The sequence below is a fragment of the Onychostoma macrolepis genome, chromosome 02 (assembly GCF_012432095.1).
Source record: "Onychostoma macrolepis isolate SWU-2019 chromosome 02, ASM1243209v1, whole genome shotgun sequence".
NCBI classification, from domain to species: Eukaryota; Metazoa; Chordata; class Actinopteri; order Cypriniformes; family Cyprinidae; genus Onychostoma; species Onychostoma macrolepis.
This window is the reverse complement of record NC_081156.1, coordinates 31,946,849-31,969,548: the sequence shown is the minus strand read 5'-3', so window position 1 is coordinate 31,969,548 and position 22,700 is coordinate 31,946,849. Positions and strand designations below refer to the sequence as shown.

The 22,700-nt window shown below is 37.8% G+C and overlaps 1 protein-coding gene and 1 long non-coding RNA gene across 2 annotated transcripts; both read left to right on the top strand.

The window, feature by feature from the left end:
• Positions 1-17,778: 17,778 nt before the first annotated feature.
• Positions 17,779-20,745, top strand: pigrl4.2 (polymeric immunoglobulin receptor-like 4.2). Its single transcript, XM_058758002.1, has 4 exons — positions 17,779-18,088; positions 18,194-18,517; positions 20,365-20,392; positions 20,565-20,745. The coding sequence occupies exons 1-4, from the start codon at positions 17,779-17,781 to the stop codon at positions 20,743-20,745; spliced, it is 843 nt and encodes a 280-aa protein (XP_058613985.1).
• Positions 20,746-20,954: 209 nt separating this feature from the next.
• LOC131531617 (uncharacterized) lies at positions 20,955-22,489 on the top strand. The gene is made up of 3 exons (XR_009268735.1): positions 20,955-20,995; positions 21,478-21,558; positions 21,752-22,489. It is a non-coding gene; the product is annotated as an uncharacterized LOC131531617 (long non-coding RNA).
• Positions 22,490-22,700: the final 211 nt, after the last annotated feature.

Here is a 22,700-nt window from a genome sequence, read left to right as displayed (position 1 = left end):
GTGAGGTTTTTGCTGGCAATCCATTGTGTGGTGCTGTTTGTAGAATTGTTTTGAGAAATGCAGTTACTGGTTAGCAGATGTTAAGAATGATTTGAGTAGTGCTGAAGCAAAACGGTAAAGGACCGCCTCAGTTTGTTTTGGATTGGATTAATCTGATCACTAAATGTAGAATAAAGTAGTGATTTTGCAGTGCCATTTTAGGAGACACTGTTTGAATTCACGATTGCATACTGGCAAAAGGAAATAGTAAGAGTATTATGTTGCTCTTAATTGGAAAAATATCAATGAGTATACTGTCAAAAAGAAACAATGTTTTTAAAGATGTCTGGAGACCTTTTACTAACTTCTTTAGGCAAAAATTTTTAATGTCGGTAACTTATTACCACAAGCTTCGAGGGAGTAGGTTATGATCTTCTACATAGACCCAAGAAACACTCTTTACCTGATTTAGGTATCTTTAAATTTTTTTGTTATTTATTTATTTATCTATTTACTTATTTTCTTTCTTTCATTTGGGGATGGGGTGTTGTGAGGGAGAATAGGGTGTAAAATGTTTGCTGTGTTTACATGACTGTTATTCATTGTGTAATCTGTTGTGATATATGAACTGAAAGAGTAATAAATACATTGCTTAAAAAAAAATGCTATTTAGAGGTTTAGCCGCTAGAATACAAAATTCCATGCACATCAGTGTAAGAATGTACATTCTTAGTCATATTGTTCGATTCCGGAAAAAAGAGAACCACTTTTGAATAGTAAACACTTTACAATAACAAGAAAATATACATATTTGCATTTTATAAACAATAATCTACGCAATAATAATAAGCAAATCTACTATTTATTTATTTTTTTCCTGATGTGTCTGTGGTGAGCAGCAGTGTATCTGGACGTGAAGGTGGTGATATCAGTGTTCAGTGTTTCTACAGTTCTGGATATCAGAATAAAGTCAAACAGTGGTGCAGATATAAAGATCAGAGCTGTTACCCAGTGAGGAGTTCATCAGTCCAGATCAGTGATGATGGGAGAAGATCCTTCACTGTGCTGATGACTGGACTGAGACTGACTGATTCTGGCTGGTACTGCTGCTCTGTAGGAGATCTGCAGGTTCCTGTTCAACTCACAGTCACTAAACCCAAAAGTGGTAAGATCACAAACTAATTTAGTCTTAAAAATGATTTCATTCTCTGTGCACTCAAACTACCCTCATTTCTTTTCTCCTTTCAAGCATTTACAACTACTCCAGCAGATACACCATCTCACTCTGAGGCAGACATGTAGGTGTAAACTTACTCGACTTACTTTAAAAAAAATCAATCACATCCATTACTTTTCTTGCCAGAACATTTTAATGTGACCCCAATAGACAACCAACACTATGAACAAAATGGTGCTAAATTGCACTAAAAGTGGGTCATTGGCTCGTAATCATTGGTGGAACCACTTTAAGTGCTTTAGCTCCTAACTTTAAAGGTGGAACCATAAGAGGAACCCTGTTCTTTCCTAGATATGTTGCTCCACTCCCATATGTTTGCTATGAATGGAATTTACTACAATGGCAAAAGCTGTTTTGAATTACTTTTATGTTTTACTGAGGGCAAAAAGTCTTGTGCGGGGGCCCTGGAATATTTCCTTATAGGGGGGCCTTGTGGGCAAAAAGGTTGCAAACCACATTATCTTTAGGAAATTCACTGTATTTTAATGTCCTTTTTAAATATTTTTCCCAACTAAACTAAGAGAGAGTTAGAGAAGCTTTAAAGAGCTATACAGGGTATTAACTGGTTCTTTGGCAGTATGGCAAAACCGCTGAAGAACTGCTGAAGAACCAATTTTCTGTGTGTGTTTGAAGGGTTGTAAAAAAAGCCAAGCTTTCAATTTATATGTTGTGAATCTCTATAGTGATAGATTGTTGCTTAATGTTCATTTATGAATTAAAACCTTCATTTTATGGCCTTTTTAAATTGTTGTGATCGCCATTGGCTGTAACATGCAATATTAATGTCTATATGTAAGTGAATGACTGAATCAGACTAATTAGGCATACAATCTGTAAATATTACTTTGGTTCTTGTATATTTTAGCTCAAATAAATTAGATCCATTATGTAGTTCCAATTCCAAGCATAAAGTATGTTTTGCAGGCACTCAACACAACCATCTGCCAACACGAATCCTACACGTGTGAACAAAATAATATACAGTAAGACACAGTTCAACTGAATTATTCCAAAGAAAACTTTTGAATCAGAATTATTAGATACAAAATTTCTTTTTACATCATAATTATGTATTACCAAAGAATGTTTTTTCTTGGAAATGTGCTTCCATAACAAACAGCTTCTATCATTAGTAATAACATTATGTTCTAACCTTTAAACCTGTTTCCCGTTTCTGTTTTCGGCTGGCAGCTATGGCTACTGATTCGAGACCAGATACACACAAGTAAGTGTGAACAGTGTGAACAACGTTATTCAGTCGTTCATCATAGTATTTGTATTACCAAACTGTTACTGAAACCCGTCCATCTCTAACAGCAGCCTCAGTGACTTTTAATACTGAAATACAGGATGAGCAAAACAAGTATTTAAGGCATTTCAGTGTGCATTTGCTTGAAATAATATCTCTAAATTACACACAAAGCTTTGCAAGATTAACTTGCTATGCATTAAATGTGAGAATAGTTCTGTGCGATAAATACAAATGTCTCTCCATCACTAACAGGCGTGATGTGGTTCTGGTCGTGTTTTTTCCAGCGATGCTTGTGCTGTTACTGATTGTTACTCTTGTTGCCATAGTAACTTGGAGAATGATAAAAAAGCCGGGTGAGTTTTTTCATACTTCTGGATGACTGAAATTGCATTATAGTGCTTCATTTACGGTTGCTTAACAAATAAATCAATAAATGGACGTGTAATAACATATATAGATTTGAGTTGAAATTATATCATTATTTCATTCATATAGGAAATCAGTAGGCTATAAAATAAACAGTATAAAATAAATAGTATTTTGTACTATTTGTGTATTTCATTCATAAACCCCTGTCAAGTTTAATTTTGGTTCCACATATAGCCTATCAGTGAACCGTTCTAAAAGAACCATTTTTTTTCCTTAGTGTGAAGAACATTTTAAAAAACTGTAGATCATTCTATGACAAACTTTTGTGGAATGGAAAGATTCCATCGATGTCAAAGATTCTTTAGAGTGTACATGGAAAATATTATGGGATTTAATCTTCATATCTCACTCTGACAGAGAGGGGTCAGCATAGAAAAGAAGAACATTTTAACAGCAACGCAGTAAGTATTTTAGAATGTAATTAACATATTAATGCATTTCAGCAAATCTTCAGAAAAGAAAACATTCATCCAAAACCCATCAGGTATCTAAATCTGTGTTTGTGTTTGATGTAGATGCCCTGTGAAAACCAAATGACATCCAACAGTCCAGCAGATGCTACAGTAAGTCATCAGTCCACATGTGTGTAACTGTCTGTAGACATTTACTGAGAAACTGATTACAAATGAATAATCGTCATGTGTGTTTATTCACAGTCTTCTGCTGCAGTGGATGATAGTTCTGTGATTTACAGTTCTGTGATTACCTTTCGTAAAACAGTAAGTGTCTCCCCTCAATGTTCTACGTTGAGATTTTTCATGAAAGTGTTGTGTCACAGCAGTTTTGGCTGTATTTCCATCATGTAACGTGTTGCACTGAAATGACACACTAAGGGTTGTGATGCAGAAATTAGATTTTCAGAGCTGATCTTGTTTATTCACAGCCTTCATCTTCAGTGAATTCAGATGGTGATGTCATCTACAGCTCTGTAAAATAAACATGCAAGGCTGTGAGTTCACAACAAGAGGTGTTACTTCTGCACCCTCTAAATGAAGTTGTGAGAAAATAAATCTAGTTTCGGTTTAAACAGTGTGAAGGTTCAGTGCTTAATGAATGCAGTTAAAAATGTAAGTGTGTCAGTGTTTTTTTTTTTTTTTTAAATATATGCTGGTGAAAATAAAATGAATAATTCAAGCCTTATTAGAGTACATAGTTATGAAGTACATTTCTGAAGTACACCTGCATATTTCAGGTTAATTCCAGAATGAGTTCATGACCAATCAACACTTTAAAAAGATTTGAAATATTCTTCAATGTTTCTTCTCATGCTTTCTTTTAAATCCAGATTAAAAAATTTATTTTTAATATTAAATTTAATGGTATTCATTTTAATTGCACATTGTAAAAAGCCAATAAAATTGTCTGCATGAAATAGTTATACAGCTTATATACTTTTCTTATAATTAGGAGCCAAGCCCAGAATGGGCTGTAGCCCCTATTGAAATTGTATGATTTTATTTTCGTCCAATGGGAGTCTATGGCAGCCCTATGAAGGGAACCTAGGAAAATTATGAAAATTGGCACAGTTGTAGAGATGGCCATTAATAGTGATCTGACCAAATTTGGGGTCTCTAGAACCACCAGTTAAAAATTAAAATTGAAATGGTAATAACTCCTGAACCCCTAATTCTAGAAAAATGAAACTTAGTACACCTGATTACTCTCTTCATGCTGATCACAGTCAATAGCTTGCATTAAGACTCCACCCATTACAGTAGCGACTATTTTAAAAAGTACAGTATTCTTTGTTTTCGCTACTCCTCCTTCAAAATCTGTCCAATTCTTCCCAAAATTGGATCAGATGATATTTGGACTGAGACGCACAGAAATGACTGAACTGGATTGGCTGAACCATGTGTCCGACATTTTGAAATTTTTCATAAATTGCTTTATCTTTTGAACCATTTGACATATCTGCACAAAAATCGGTAGGGATCATGAACACGATGTCGTTGAGGTACACCGGAAAAATGAAGACAGCGCCACCTAGTGCTCCAGAGCTATAACAATTCTTGCAAAAGCACTTTTGAAGCTTTTGAACTTTTGAAAATGTTGTCCAAAATGTGTCATTTTTATGTTGTTTTGTTCCCTGGATTATGCCGATTCTGACGATGTCTCATTTGTCATTTTCCATTAATGTACCTGTCAGCCATATTGAATTAAATGAAAAACAGTTTTATTGTTACTCTTCCTTCAAAATCTTTCCAATTCTTCCCAAACTTGGCTCAGATGATCTTCAGACTGAGCTGCACAGAAATGACTGAACAGAATGTTTTGACCGTCTAGTGAAAAAAAAAAGTTATTTTGCTGTGAAGTTAACGAGGTCGACCCAAAATTGTTTCAGAGGCTGTATCTCGGCCAAACGTTGATCAATCGAAATGAAACTTGGTACGCTTCATCAACACCATGATCTGAGGGTCCATGCCAAAGTTGGGAACAGCGCCACCTATGGGTCATGAGATACCAAAAATGCACATATTTGCTCATAACGTTCTATTACTTTGTAGTGATGGCCGTGAATAGTGATCTGACCAACTTTGGGGTATCTAGGATCAACTCTATAGCGCCACCACCAGTTCAAAATGAACCTAATTCTAGAAAAATGAAACTTAGTACACCTGATTACTCTCTTCATGCTGATCACATTCAATAACTTACATTAAGACTCCACCCATTACAGTAGCGGCCATTTTGAAAAGTACAGTTTTCTGTCTTTTCACTACTACTCTTTCAAAATTCACCCAATTCTTCTGAAAATTTGCTCAGATGATCTTTGGACTGAGCTGAGCAGAAATGACTCAACAGAATTTTTTAACAACTAGTGAAAAAAAAAGTTATGATATTGTAAACGTAACAAGGTTGACCCAAAATTGGTTCAGAGGCTGTATCTCGGCCAAACTCTGATCAATCGAAACGAAACTTGGTACGCTTCATCAACACCATGATCTGAAGGTCCATGCCAAAGTTGGGAACAGTGCCACCTATGGGTCGTGAGATACCAAAAACGATAATGTTTGCTTATAACTTTTGAACAGTCAATCACAAAATTATAAACTCTGTGTCTATGGATTCCTTGGGTCATGGCGAATCTGAAGATATCAATTTTACGCCACCTAGGGTTCCAGATATATAATGATTATTGCAAAAACTCTTATAACTTTTGAAAATATTGTTCAAATGATATTGTTTTAATATCATTTCATTCCCTTGGTTATGCTGATTCTGATGCTGTCTCATTTGTCATTTTCCATGAATGTGCCTGTCAGCCATATTGAAGTAAATGAAAAACATTTTTATTGCTACTCTTCCTACAAATTTTGTTAAATTTTGTCCAAAATCTGATCATACGATCTTTGAACTGAGCCACACAGAAATGACTGAACAAATTTTTTATATTCACTACCGTTCCCGAGAAATACCTCTCGAAAGTTGACTGTGCCCGTCTTTGTCGTCTTTTGCTCGTAAGCTTAGCATGCTAATAAGTTACAGGCTAACCAATTACCTTACTATTTAATGTGACTCTTCAGCTATCAAGTTAACCATAAGCTTCGTTACAATTAAATTAACTTTGCATATTACGCTGGTTAAAATGCTAAAGAACTATATTGGGGAGCTCATTCTCACATCTAAACCTTTCCTCTGCAGCCCAGTAAAATTGCGTCAACTGAGTGGCGTGCTCTGCTAAGCCACTGTTTCTCAAACCATTGGTTTATGGGTTTGAATCCAGTGTCACACATGTCCAGACCAGCATATTTTCTGTGGCAAGAAATTATGCTGAAGTTGCTTCTTTTCCAGATGTTGTGCTTTTCAAAGTATGATCTCATCTAAGCTTATTAAATAGTACATATTTATATACAAAATCTTAATTTTGAGTTGAGTCACTTGAATTATGGAGCTTCAGAATCTGTGTAAATCAAAAGGCCATAGCTTTGAAGATTCTATACAAATTCAATGTGTAGCAAGTCCCTTACGAAAATTAACCATGGTTTTACTATAGTAAAACTGTAGTTAACCATGACTGTAGTGACCGTGTTATTTTGGTGCAAACCATGGTTCTGATACCATGGTTTTACTACAGTTATATAAACCATAGTTAATTTTGCAATTATGGTTTTCTACAAAAACTATGATTAATTTCGTAGTTACTATGGTTTTACTACAAAAACCATAGTTAAACCATGGTTACTACAAAAAAAAAACATGGTTAATTTTCATAAGGGGTGTTTAACCATGTGTTAAGTGTTTAACCGTGGTAACCATGTGCAATGTTTAAAAGTATCCAAATAAAAGTCCAAAGTTCAAACAGGCCAAAAACGACCAAACAGGGCTTGGTCCCGGTAATCTCTGCATGCAGCTATATTTTCATATATTGTTATTGACATTTTCTGTGTGTTTGGCGCCATCAGCTGGTACATTTCCCCCCAAAACTTGAGCGATTTTGTGTGTTTCTTTGTCTATTACAACATTTTATAAACCATTTTTAAAACACACAATTCATACATTTATGATGTCTAAACACGTCCAAGAATCATCTCACTTGTGTGGTGTAGTCATTGTCACTTTCTAAGGTGAGACAGAATAGGGTTAAAAAAGATATCACCATGCTTCCCCGGTTAAATGACCACATTAAAAATTGCAAACATTTTTGAAATGCAATTAAAAAAATACAGCCAGAAAAAAAAATTATAATAAATAAATAAATAATAATAATAATAGCCTACATTTTCACAATTTTTTAGGAATAAAATCAGGCATGGACAAACCCCTCTTCAGAATATAGATAATGGCACTTCAGATGTCATTTTCTTGAAGTTATTTTTACCTGTACAGATTTTCTATTGTCATAAATAATAAGACAGCCAGATAGTTTTATCGTTTACTGTACTTTGTCATTCTTCTTACTGCCAATAGCGGCTTTAGTGAATCAGAAGTCTCAGAAGAAGGTGCATACTCGTAGTTCTGCTCTCAGTAATTAGTTGGATGTGAACCTCCTGAAAAGTTATTGAATTAAAGTTAAAGATGCTCTGAATCCAGTAAAACACATTTAATATTTGCATAGTTTAATAAAGGAAAACCAACACGAAAGTTATTTTAGTATAAAATGTGATTTTTACCTAGTCTGTTATTTAGTTCATTAGACTGTAAATTATGTTGCACCTGGGCAAACTGAGTGCCGTGCAGGCACAGAGCCGGTCACAGTTAAGAAACCATATTGGCAATTTAAAACTTCATCGTAATGTGATGGCAAATATGCTTTCCAACTAATGAAAAATATATCTCTCACACACTGTCCTGCAACAGAGCAATAACCTGGTGGTCAGTTTCCACACTGGACTTTCCCATTCATGTTTGTTTCTTTATCGCTTTAATGTGTCAAAAACTTTAAGCAGCCAAGAGCCGATATACACAATACAGCAAAATATATAACTTATCAACCACAGACAGGAATTCTGCTATTAAACAGGACCACATTACTTTTTTTTTCTTAGGAAATTCTGCACCTCTGTGCGTGCCTTTGTTATATTACAGTTCTATTTAGAACGATTATAAGCAAGTGAGGAATGGTCTTATCATGGGAAGGTTAAATTCAGGACCACAAACAGTGACTGATGTGGAGTACATGAGCTCTGTGTGCTACTCAAATACACCTCCAACACGGCAGAGGACCAGCATCCTCATCGGCTAGATGAGGTGCCTGCTGGGGCTGCTGCTGCTGAGATTAATGGAGGGAGAAAGGAGCCAAAGAGAGAGAGGAGAAAAAGATGAAGAAGAATTTCTGGAAGAGGCCTGCTCTCCGTTTGTGTCTGCAAAATACAACCTGGCTCAGGCTGAGAAGAACCGGAGTGAGACAGGATCATATCGGAGATTTACCGATGGTACAATCACATATAGAGATGTTATGATGAAGTATTGATTAATTGGTTGATTTGACTTCTGATTTGACAACTGAGGGATTTATATGCAACTATTACAGCAGGTTCAAACGCTCACTGATGCTCCAGAAAGAAACACAATGCATTAAGAGCCAGGGGCTGAAAACTTTTTGAATTTGAAGATCAGGATAAATAAAGTGAAGGAATGAAGAGCCCCCAGCTCTTAATGCATTGTTTTTCCTTCCGGAGCATCAGTGAACGTTACCTTCTGTAATAGTTGCATATGAGGCCCTCAGTTGTCCTTAGTGTGAAAAGAAGGATCTCAAAATTACAGTCATTTTTGGAAAGGCTTCAAATACACAAAAATGCTGAAAAACCACAGAATTTGTGCGACCTGAAGGATTTTTCTGAAGACTCATGACAATGGACTCATGAACAACTATCACTAAACAAAAAATAACAACAACAACTATGGTTCATTCAGGTAGCAACAAAATGTTAAATCAAGTGTATAAACTTTTGAACGGGGTCACTTTTATAAGTTCAACTATTATTGTCTCTTGTGGACTAATATGTAAATGTCTTTTGTGAAATATCTTATTCATGTCGGTACTAAATAAACAATAACATGCATTTTGTATGTTCCCTCTTATTTAGTAAAATAATTTACATTTTGCAGATTCTGCAAGGTGTATTTGGACTTCAACTGTATATTGCACTGTTCCCTTGTAGTTTCATACATTCCCATGCTGCTCTTTAGGCTCCTGCAGAAGTCATTTCTACCTCTTCTGAACCTGCTATGGTCCTGTGCTCAGGCTAAACATCTACTGCCATCTCTTCAAAATTATTACATTTAATGAACAGGGTTGAGATATTTAAAAACTATAATAGACCATTTTAATATGTTCACCTTGAGATCAATGCCCACTGAGGAGCAGCAACTCATCAAATCTGGAATTTTAATTTTTTTTCTTTCAGCAAGGTTAGTCATTATGGGTCACACTCAAAAATATATCAGCCTATTTCTCCACATCTGGTGCAGTGGATTTCTGCAGAACTCAGTATCTGTAGAGTCTCTGTCTCCCTCTTCTGGTGATGTTTGGAGGTACAGCTCTCTAATGGGCTAATGATGTGGGTTGAGCTAATTAGTGGAGGCAGGTGTTTCAGGTTAATTAGAAGCTATAAAAAACCTCAGATTCCTGGGGAGGATATGGAGGGTGTGAAGAGTTTTTGTGTGTTTTGTTGGCTTGTTATGTGTGTTGCGCTTTTGAAGGAATGAGCGTGGCTTAAGATGGTGGATCCAAGATGGCGGCGCGATCAAACGCAGCGGCTGCTCCAGGTCCCAAAGACGGTGCTTTTTTGTCTTTTAATGTCGTCTGTTCATCTCCAAATAGTGTAAATTTACCGCTAGTTCATAAGGAAATCACTCCTAAACTCAAATATGTTCGCCAAAGACTTTTGGATATCGGCAACGCATACAAAGACCAACTCTCGCCGGCGGCTACTGAGAAGCTACGAGGCCTCTGTTTACTGCTGAAGCCGGACCTCGAGACCGCGGCCTCGCCTACTGTCGCTACCCGCACAAGGCGGCGTCGCAAGCGGTGTGAGAGAGGACGGAAGCGCGGTAAGCGCGGAGGTATACGAGCTAGGCTGAGGGAAAACCCCACAAGACCGGCTCTTCCAACACTCATGCTCTCAAACGTTCGCTCTCTGGAAAACAAACTGGACTTAATTCAACTCAGTCGATCTACACAGAATGAGACAAGGGATTGTTGTGTGTTTGTTTTCACTGAAACATGGCTGAACGACAACATCCCGGACTCCGCCATTCAGCTGCGGACTAACTTGCTACCAGCGGACAGAGATTCATCACTGTCTGGTAAGACTCGCGGCGGTGGCTTGTGTGTGTACGTCAACAAAGAATGGTGTAACAATGCTGGGGTAGTGACAAAACACTGTTCATCGCTGGTGGAGTTTATGTTTGTGAAGTGTCGACCGTTCTATCTGCCGTGGGAGTTCACGGCCATTGTTATTGTCGCGGTATACATCCCACCGTGCGCAAAGCGCAAAGGACGCGCTTCATGAGCTGTACAGCGCCATCAGCGAACAACAAACAAATAACCCCGACGGCTTTTTCATCATAGCCGGTGACTTCAACCACGCAAACCTAAAGACAGTTTTGCCAAAGTTCTACCAACATGTGAACTTTGCAACAAGGAAATAACACACTGGACTTTGTTTACACAACAGTTAAGAGCGCATACAAAGCTGAACCCGCCCCCACCTCGGGTACTCCGACCACATCTCTGTTATGCTAATCCCAGCATACAGACCACTTCTGAAACTGGCCAAACCGGTTCACAAACAGATCAAGGTATGGCCAAACAATGCCACCTCAGCACTGCAGGACTGCTTCCAGGACACAGACTGGAACATGTTCAAAGAGGCGGCCACCTACAACAACCACACAGACCTGCAGGAGTACACTGAAACTGTGACTGCTTACATCCAAAAGTGCACTGATGATGTGACAGTCACCAAGACCATCACCACACGCGCCAACCAGAAGCCATGGATGACAGCAGAGGTTCGTGGGCTGCTAAAGACCAGAGATGAAGCATTCAGATCAGGAGATAAAGCAGCCCTCAAAACAGCAAGAGCCAATCTGTCCCGCAGCATCAAAAATGCAAAACGGTCATATGCTCAAAAAATCAACAATCACTTCACAGACAGCAGTGACACACGGAGCCTGTGGCAAGCTATTCAGACCATCACAGACTACAAGCCCCCGCCACAGGCCTGTGATGACGACACATCCCTCCCAGATACACTCAACCACTTTTACTCACGGTTTGAAATGCAGAATGACACACCTGCACAAAACTGCCCACACCTCCCAACGACCAGGCGCTCTGTCTGTCTCCAGCCGGCGTAAGGAAGTCCCTATCTAGGATCAACCCACGCAAGGCTGCGGGTCCCGACAACATACCTGGCCGTGTACTGAAAGACTGTGCTGCACAGCTGACAGATGTCCTAACAGATATCTTCAACACCTCGCTGAGCCAGGCAGTCATGTCTCAAATCCACAACAATCATACCGGTACCAAAGAAATCACCTGTGTCCTGTCTAAATGACTACCGTCCCATAGCACTGACTCCAATCATAATGAAGTGCTTTGAGAGGTTAGTCATGCACAACATCAAAACCAGCCTCCCCAACACACTCGATCCGCTCCAGTTTGCATACCGTCCGAACCGCTCTACGGACGATGCAATTTCCTCCACTCTCCACCTGGCTCTTACCCACCTAGAAAACAAAGACTCTTATGTTAGAATGCTGTTCATTGACTTCAGCTCAGCATTCAACACAATAATCCCACAACAGCTCATAAATAAACTCAACCTGCTGGGCCTTAACAACTCCCTCTGTAATTGGATCCTGGACTTTCTAACCGGAAGACCTCAGTCAGTCCGTGTCGGCCACAACACCTCGAGCACTACCACACTGAACACAGGTGCCCCACAAGGCTGTGTGCTCAGCCCGCTGCTCTTCACGCTGCTGACCCACGACTGCACTGCCAAGTCCAGCTCCAACCACATCATCAAGTTCGCTGATGACACAACAGTGGTAGGCCTCATCAGCAACAACGATGAAACGCACTACAGAGAGGAAGTGGCACAGCTGGCTGAATGGTGTGGCACTAACAACCTGTCCCTCAATGTGAGCAAGACAAAGGAGGTTGTGATGGACTTCAGGAGAAACTCCGGTGATCACCCCCCACTGACCATCTACAGCTCGACTGTGGAGAGAGTCAGCAGCACTAAATTCCTGGGGGTGCACATCACAGAGGATCTCACCTGGTCCACCAACACCATGTCACTCTCCAAGAAGGCACAACAGCGCCTACACTTCCTCCGCCGGCTGAAAAGAGCAAGTCTCCCTCCACCCATCCTCACCACTTTCTACAGGGGCACCATTGAGAGTGTGCTGACCAGCTGCATCACTGTCTGGTACGGGAACTGTACTGCAGCAGACCGCAAGACCCTACAACGGACAGTGAACACCGCTGCAAGGATCATCGGTGCCCCTCTCCCCTCCATCCTGGATATTTTCCTCACACGATGCTACAGCAAAGCCAATAGTATCGTGAAGGACTCCACACACCCCTCCCACAGTCTCTTCCAGCTCCTACCATCAGGAAGACGGTACCGGAGCATCAGAGCCCGCTCTGCCAGACTGCTCAACAGCTTTTTCCCCAGGCTGTTAGAGCCCTGAACTCAAATCACCCGCCCTCTCTGAACCCCCATACAAACCCCTACCTCCTGAAACATGTAACGTGCAATTCGAAGTGTGCTACACACAGGTGAGTGGGCCTGTACAAACCACCTGTAGTAGCACACTCTCCTCCTCTATGCGCACTAGTCACTTTTCACACACACTGCTGTGTGTACACAAATCCCACAAAAAGAACTCAGTAATATATGTATGTTTACATGCTCATGCACTACAAATCATCCTGCACTGTTCCCCAGCCAGCTGCTTGAACTCAATGTTTCTCCTTGCACATGTACAGTATTTATCTGAAGCATTCGTATAGTTTGTATTTTTTAGTTTGTATAGGTACTTTTTTTATAGATAGTATATTTATATTTATAGTCAAAATCTATCAGTAGGATAGTTGTGTATAGGTTTATATTGTCTTACTCCATTGTTGTATGCCTGTATTTATGTAGCACCGTGGTCCTGTGAGGCACGACATTTCGTTCCACTGTATGCCCCCGCATGTAGTGGAATGACAATAAAGCTCAACTTGACTTGACTTGACTTAATCGAGAGAGTTGGATTGTGTGTTTCTGAAAAACAAAAGCGTGAAAAGGCAAAGTTGGAGGAAATGCTTCCCTTTGTTCTTTTGGGGTTTTATTTCTTTTCATTCTCTTTTGAGAGTTCAAAGAGCCAATCGCTTGAGTTGTATGTCTTTTGGCTTTTCTTAAGCCAGGAAACTTTGATTTTGATGGGTCCCAAATTTCAGTTTGTCCTTCAACATGAAAAACTACCCTTTTAAGAGTCTGTTTAATGCCTGAACAAACACATGCTCTCTATATGAACCTGATTAGTTAAAGGGAACAGTCTTTTGTGTTTGTATTCTGTTATGCAAATGACTTGCATTTGTCATTATTTATTTTGCCTGTTGAATTGCTTTGGATTTGAACCTTGGACAGGTTTTTATAGTACATGCCCAGTTAATACTAATCCACTTCATCATATTTGGAGACACTGAATGATTTTTATTTGCTGCTCTCAACTTATGTACAGGTGCATCTAAAAAAATTAGAATATCGTGAAAAAGTTCATTTTTTTTCTTGTAACTTATTTCAAAAAATGAAACTTTCATATATTTTAGATTCATTACATGTAAAGTAAAACATTTCAAAAGTTTTTTTTTTTGTTTTAGTTTTGATGATTGGAGCTTACAGCTCATGAAGTCAAAAATCCAGTGTCTCAAAATATTAGAATATTTACATTTGAGTTTCTATTAATGGCCATCCCTACAGTATAAATTCCGGGTATCTCTTGTTCTTTGAAACCACAATAATTGGGAAGACTGCTGACTTGGCAATGATCCAGAAGACGATCATTGACACCCTCCACAAAGAGGATAAGTCACAGAAGGTCATTACTGAAAGTTCACAGAGTGCTGTATCAAAGCATATTAAATTTAAATTCAAAGTTGACTGGAAGGAAGAAATTGGGTAGGAAAAGGTGCACAAGCAACAGGGATGACCGCAAGCTTGAGAATACTTTCAAGCAAAGCTGATTCAAACACTTGGGAGAGCTTCACAAGTAGTGGACTGAAGCTGGAGTCAGTGCATCAAGAGTCACCACGCTCAGATGTCTTCAGGAAAAGCGCTACCAAGCCACTTCTGAAACAAAGACAATGTCAGAAGCATCTTACCTGGGCTAAAGAGAAAAAGAATTGGACTGTTGCTCAGTGGTCCAAAGTCCTCTTTTCAGATAAAGGTAAATTTTGCATTTAATTTGGAAATCAAGGTCTGGAGGAAGACTGAAGAGGTACAGAATCCAAGCTGCTTGAAGTCCAGTGTGAAGTTTCTGAAGTCAGTGATGATTTGGGATGCTGTGACGTCTGCTGGTGATGGTCCATTGTGTTTTATAAAGTCCAAATTCAATGCAGCCATCTACCAGGAGATTCTGGAGCACTTTATGCTTCCATCTGCTGACAAGCTTTATTGAGATGCTGATTTCCTTTTCCAGCAGGACTTTAGCACCTGTCCACAGTGCCAAAACCACTTCCAAGTGGTTTGCTGAACAAGATATTACTGTGCTTGATTGGCCCGCCAACATGCCTGACCTGAACCCCATATGGAATCTATGAGATATTTTCAAGAGAAAGATGAGAAACAGTCGATTCAACAATACAGACGAGCTGAAGACTCAATGGTGCCTCAGCAGAGCCACAGGCTGATCGCTTCCATGCCACTCCTCACTGATGCTGGAGCTTGTGCTAAAAGAGTCCCGACCAAGTATTGAGTTCATGAATGAACATACTTTTAAACATAACTTTACATAACTTGAACTTTTCTGTTTTGCAAATCCTTTTTTTTTTTTTGGTTGAGCTTAGGAAATATTCTAATATTTTGAGATACTGGATTTTTGACTTTCATGAGCTGTAAACTCTAATCATCAAATTTAAAACTAAAAAACTTTTGAAATGTTTTACTTTACATGTAATGAATCTAGAATATATTAAAGTTTCACTTTTACCAAAAAATGAACTTTTTCACGATATTCTATTTTTTTATAGGCCTACCTGTATATTCTGTCTAGTTCAGATTTGATGCACGTAAACAGACATACAATGTGACAATATATAGGCTATTAACTGTCCCTTTGTATTATGAATGGTCACTAAGCTAATTAGGCATGCGTTTTGTACATTTATGATACCTTGTATATTTTTTGTGCACATTACCGCGGGAAGGGGTACTGCACGGGTGCGGTATTAAAAATAAATAAATGACAATTTTGTAATAGAAAAAAAATAAAACTCATTTTATTAATTTGTATATTCATCAAAATTAATAGAAAAAAAGAAGCCTAAGCCTACAATGACAATAAGCAACAGTAAAACATGAATTAAGTTGAATCAAATAGATTGTGAAAGTCGTTTCAACTTAAATTGACTTAGGAAGTCGTTTGTTGGCATCACTTTTTGATCATATTATTACCTGTAACATGCCTGTGCCGTACCCAAATCAAGAATTAACGACCATTTCTGCAGCCATACAGCAGAGAAAGACCGAGAGCGTCTACCTCCGCACAACCAGTCTCGCATTCGCGCATCTGCAGCGCTTATTTTGATCTTTAACGTTAGATCTTTCCTATTCTTGGTACAAAATCAATGCTTAAGGTTGATTCAGTATTAGGCTACTCTTAATGAAAAAATAAAATAAAATCCCACACACAACATCAGCAATACAATGAAGTATTAAACATAAAACTTTTATTAACTGAATGAATAAGACATACCCGCGTTGTAAGAAATAGGCTAAATAAAAGGTTTTTGGATTGTCCCCTCACTTCAAACGGATGCTTACAGTTTGGCTCATTATTATTAATAATAATAATAATAATAATAATAATAAAGGCTTAACAATAAAACAGTAGCCTACAATGACAAATTCACTTATTAAACTTTGAACTTTTATTAACAATAAGGGAAATATGTTTTGCCCGCATTGTAACACAAATAAATAAACGGTCTTTGGATTTCCCCTTTCTTTAAAACGATCCTAGTTTGTGGTTCATTATTAGCGTATTAATTAAAACACATCAGCCATAAAATAGTACAATGGCAAATTCGCATAGGCCTATATTAAACATCTAACTTTTATTAACAAAATGAATAAGACGGATATAGCCTACTTGCGTTGTATAAAGTATTTTCTCTCTTTTAAAACAAATGCGTTGTGGTTCATTTGTTTTATTTTTTATTTTAATGAAAACAGCAGCAATTAAGACAATTAACAAAAGTTGCGCTTTTGGATCATAGTGCCTCGCATCACTCTTGTCACGTGACCCCCCTATAAAAAATATAGTTTTATGTTTGTGCAAATTTACACAAATACTCTTGTGTCAAACCATTAAAGCAATAAGGACGTGATCTAGCATGTGTGTGTGTGTGTGTGCACAAAATTTGTCTGTGAGGTCTCTGCTGACTTCTGTTTTTATTACATCAGTGAATACAGTAATAGGAACTGCTTATTTCTATCTGTCAGGAAGTGAAATGTTCATTTCAGGTTCTGTCTTTTACTCACTCTGACCTGCATGGCTCGTCCTCCGATTCTCGTTGGTGTTTTACTTTACACTGCAGGTAAGACACAGAAAATACTTTCTACCCTCAAAACATGGTTTTACCTTTGTTTTGAACTACCCTGTTTTTTGTTGTTGTTTCGTTGTATATTTTGGTGGATTTACTTCCTAAGGACACAACAGGGTCATTAAATAGAACTGTTTGTTAAATGTATTCCAATTTAGAGTGCGGTTCAGTTTATATCAGGCTGTGTAAAACTTGTAAAGCAAAGAAAATCTGCTTCAATTTCACATGCATAAGAAACCTTTCAACAGCTTTTAAAAATGTTTCAGTAACCAAAATGATATCCTTTTTACTGCGTTAGTTTGAAAACAAAAATTAAAATTCTATTTACAAAATGTTCTTTTTATTTGGAACCCAAAAAAGAAAATTTAGGTGATGAGGATTTATGTGCGTGTGTGTTTGTGTGTACACTTGTTTATGCTACATTTTGGGGGCCAAATGTCCCAACAAGGATAGTAAGACCTGAAATTTTTGACTTGCGGTCTCCACGAGGGAAAACAATTATTGAAAATACTAAATGATTTTTATCTGAAAGTGTAACAATGCAACACAATTCACAGGGGAAAAAAACGTGTGTGTGTGTGTGTGTGTGTGTTACCTACAGGCACTTTGAGCATGAAGACATTAGATCATGTAACTCTGGGAGAAAGCGAAAGCATTACAATCCCCTGTCTGTATGACAATCAGTATAAATCAAACTCAAAATACTGGTGTAAAGGGTTTTTTTGGCGTTCTTGCCAAATTACAGCCCATTCAAAGACTACAGGGAGATGGACAATAACCGATTATCCAGCCCACAATATTTTTACTGTGGAACTCAACAAACTGACATCCTCAGACTCTGGATATTACTGGTGTGCTGTGGAGATCGGCACTCATGCAAACCCAGATAACAAAAAATATTTGTATGTAACCGTTAAATCAGGTAAATAAGTTATTGTGGTGCATTAACATTATTTTTCACAATTTCACTATATTTTTATGTTTAATACAGAATATTTAACTCAAAGTTTTTGCTGTCTGTGTTCAGCTCCTGATGTGTCTGTGGTGAACAGCAGTGTATCTGGACATGAAGGTGGTGATATCAGTGTTCAGTGTTTCTACAGTTCTGGATATCAGTATAAAGTTAAACAGTGGTGCAGAATTATAGATCAGAGCTGTTACAAAATGGGGAGGACTGACACATCCCAGAATTCATCAGTCCAGATCAGTGATGATGATGGGGGAAGATCCTTCACTGTGCTGATGACTGGACTGAGACTGACTGATTCTGGCTGGTACTTCTGCTCTGTAGGAGATCTGCAGGTTCCTGTTCAACTTTTTGTTCAGAAGGACAATAAACATAAAAATACATGTAAGTCCAGGTATGTTTTGAAAAAAGCATTTCATTTACAGAAGACTTAATGCATTTATTTATATTTGAAGTGTGTTCTATATATATACATACAGTGCCCTCCAAAAGTATTGGAACAGTGAAGACAAAATTGTTCTGTCGGCTGTGGAGTCAAGACATTTGCAAATATGATGAAAAGATGAATATGAGACAAAACTACAGAATGTCACATTTTATTATTGGGTGATTGAACACATATCTGTTTTACCAAATAAAAAGAACAGCACTTTTAGAGTTCATCCCACTCATTGATGTGAGCATAAGTTTTGGGACAGTTGAACATAAGGCAGATATAATATAAAAGATTAAAAGCTATTATTTAGTTGCAGATCCCTTGCGCACTATCACAGCAGTGAGTCTGGGACCCATAGACATCACCAGACTCTTGGGCTCATCCTTTGAAATGCTTTTCCCAGCTTTTAATGCAGCCAGTTCCAACTGTTGCTTGTTTTGGGGAGTTTCTGCCTTTTCTCTCCTCTCCAGCTGGTGACATTCATGTTCAATCGGATTTAAATCTGGAGATTGACTTGGGCAATCTAAGACTTTCCATTTCTTTGCCCTGATAAACTCCTTGACTGAACTGGCAGGGTGTTGTGGGTCATTGTCCTGATGCAAAATGAAGCACTTCCCAATGAATCTGGTGGCATTTCCTTGAATATTGGTAGGCAAGATGGTTTTGTACCCTTCCAAATTCATTCTGCTACTGTGATCATAAATTAAGTCATCAGTAAAGTTGAGAGGGCCAGAGGCAGTCATGCATGCCCATGCCATGACACCACCTCCACCATGCTTTACAGATGAGGCTGTGTGCTTGGGATCATTGCAGTTCCCTTTTTTTCTCCACATTTTTGCTTTCCCATCACTTAGATGAAGGTTCATCTTTGTCTCATCGGTCCATAAACACAGTTCAAAAACTCTTCTGGCTCACCTTTGTGCTTTTTTGCAAACTCTTATCTTGCCTTTCTATTTTTGGAGCTGGTCAGAGGTTTGTATCTTGCTGTGTAGCATCTGTAATTCTGTGTCAAAGTCTCCTGAGGACAGTAGATTGTCAGAGCATCACCCCAGCTTTCTGGAAGTTGTTGGTGATTTTACAGAACACGTCTTTTAGGGTTCATTTTCACAGCTTTTATGATTTGTCTGTCATCAACTACTGTTGTTTTCTCAGCCGATCAGGTAGTTGTTGGTTGCTGGTGGTTTCCAAACTCTTGATTTCTCCAAGCCTTTTGTTTTTGCTATAGCTCTAACTGACTTCCTCTTTTCTTTTAGCATCCAAATTGCTTGCTTTTCTCTCAAAGTCAGCTCCCTCGTCTTCATCCTGGTTTGTGTGTGTCATCATCAAATGCAAGATTCAGAATGCAGAAGTAATGGATATAACTGATACGACACATTCCCTGCTTTTAATATCTGAAGAATTAATGCAACCGGACACAGCTGATCACTTAGAAAGACCTGTGAGGCAACTGTTCCAATACTTATGCTCACGTCAGATAGAGGGATGAAACTCTATAAGTGCTGAACTTCTTAGCTGGTAAAACATCTATGTGTTGAATCACCCAATAATAAAACGTGACATTCTGTAGTTTTGTCTCATATTCATCTTTTAATCACATTCGTAAATGTCTTGACTCCACAGCCGACAGAGCAATTTTGTCTTTACTGTTCCAATACTTTTGGAGGGCACTGTATGTATACATATATATATATATATATATATATATATATATATATACGTATGAAGAATTCAGATGCAAAAGCCTCTATATATTCATTTAAAAAATTATCTTTTACTTTTTGCCTTCTGATCTCAGCTGAAAGTGATGATGCTGGTCTATTTCCGTAAGTAAATCTTGAATTTATCAAGTCAGATAACCAGGGGTATCAGTAAACATAATCTCATATTTAGTTCGAGGTAAAAATATTTTGCCAACTACTATTAAAAAGCAACTTTTCTTAATTAGGTTTATATTCACATTTTAAACCAATTAAACTATTCCATTTTTAATCACAGCTCCATCTGCAGAAACCAAACAGCAAGCAATGATACGGAGGACAGCAACTGCTCTCCTGAAGACTCTCCTGACCAGATGGACTGGCTTTTTCTCCTCCTCTATACTGCTGTGCCGCTGCTTCTGTTACTGATGCTGGTTTTAGTAATCCGGAGGCTTATACAAAAACACAGTCAGTTCTAAAACTTATATATTCAATTCAAAGCACTATTCCACTGCTAATGCTTAAAATCCAATTTCACAGGAGTTATTGCACTGTCGCATTACATTACCTTGGTGAAAACCCCCCATGAATATCACTTATTTTTTCTCATTTGTATATTATTTTGAATATAGGACATTTTTTTTTTTTTTTTTTTGTGGTTTTGTAATACGATTCTTCCTGTTTTAAGATGGGGCTTTGTCCAAACGAGGACCAGACGTCTGTTCTGTGGTATGTGTTTAAGCCTTAAAATGTCAATGTCGGACCTGTTCTCACCATGGAAGATCACGTTCTAATTCTGAGGATACAGAAGTTCACACCACAATTACAAAGATAACGACACAGAGTAATCACTTTCAGAACGTTAAAAACATTTAGAACATTAAAACAACTGGGCTACTTAGACTGTTGCCACGGGTTGTTTTGTATCTCTCAAGAACGCAAATTCGACGAGAGGCACTCGATAGAGAAAAACTGTAGGAAAAAACACGATTGGGCTATTTTGGACTAGTTTTGATTATCAGCTGTGCGTTTTCCCCCCGCAGACCTGGTCATAACTGCAGGCGCGCGATTATAACAAACAGAACATTATTGTCTGTTGGTGTGAACGTTAATATAGTTATTGTTCTTGGTGTTAATGGGCCTGTGCACTGTATAACTCTCATTCCATCTAAATAATCTTTTAAAGTTGTGTTTTCTCTCTCATTTCACAGGCAGAAGGTCCAACGACTGTCGCATATGACACTGTGGTCTTCAAGAAAGCAGAAGACTATGAACAAAACCAGGTGGCCATTGTAAGTACTACATTGTTGATACTACTAATGCACATAAACGATAGCCATTACCTCATGCAAGACTATGATGTAATCTATCTGATCTCATGAAATTATCTGTGGAAATTCTTAATGTATTGGCCTTGATGCTTTTAATCACTGACTTATTGAAATTCATCTCACTCTGTCTTGTGTTTTATTAAATCATTCTCAGAGCCGACTTCCTGAACGAGAGGAAGTGATCTACAGCACTCCGAAACTTCAATAATAACAGATGATATCTGGCCATTCACATTATGAATATTACAATGTTAAGTAATGGCATCTTCATCTGTTTTACATCATGCACAATTTCTTGTAAAGCCGCAAAAGATTTCATGTGAGATGGAAAAAGAGGTATACGTGTTGCGTGCATGCAAGGTCATGGTTGTGTCAGATTATTATTGTACTCTTAAGATTCTTGCCACATCTGTAAAATTTTCACCTATTTATTAATGTGCATGCTTGTGGAGGTACTTCTTCTGCTTCTCTACTTTTATTCTTAGTCGATGTGAGAAGCAAAACTGAAACATCTTTACCACATCAGAGACCGACACAATGAGTTCAGGTCAGCTTACGATTAGTTACACCACTTCAGAGAAACCACAAAAATTTGCTTGAAATCGGATTACTCAATATTTGTCTTTGCATAAAGAACTTTTCTTTTTTTTTAATTGAGCTGCTATATATTTTAGCATTTTTATTGTTGTGTGTGTAAGGTTTAGTTATAAAAAGTACTTCAATCTATATATAAAAGAATATTTTAATGGATTTGCAATTAAAATATAATAAATGTTAATACATAAAATGTCTACATGGCTCTCGTTCAAGGTAATATTACTGCGTGTGTGTGTGTGTGTAGATAACTCAAATCCTAAAACAAACTTTGTTCCTTGCAATAAAAAATTAAATGAACTGAAACTAACTTTTTTCACTTCAGCTTATTGCCAACTCAACGTTTCTGTATTAAAATAACTGAAATAACAATTAATGGAAACTATACTGACATTTTAATCTTATGACACAAACAACAAAATGACTAAAAATTGAACTAAAATTAAAATGAAAAAAAAAAAACCTCAAACATGACTCAAAATATTATTATAAAACTATAATAGTTATCT

Bases quoted from the DNA above. Each gene is read 5' to 3' on its own strand.
- pigrl4.2 (XM_058758002.1), top strand. From the start codon at position 17,779: ATGAAGACATTAGATCATGTAACTCTGGGAGAAAGCGAAAGCATTACA. The intron at 18,518-20,364 runs GTAAGTCCAGGT...TTCTGATCTCAG, and splicing joins CAATAAACATAAAAATACAT to CTGAAAGTGATGATGCTGGT. The intron at 20,393-20,564 runs GTAAGTAAATCT...TTTTAATCACAG, and splicing joins GATGATGCTGGTCTATTTCC to CTCCATCTGCAGAAACCAAA.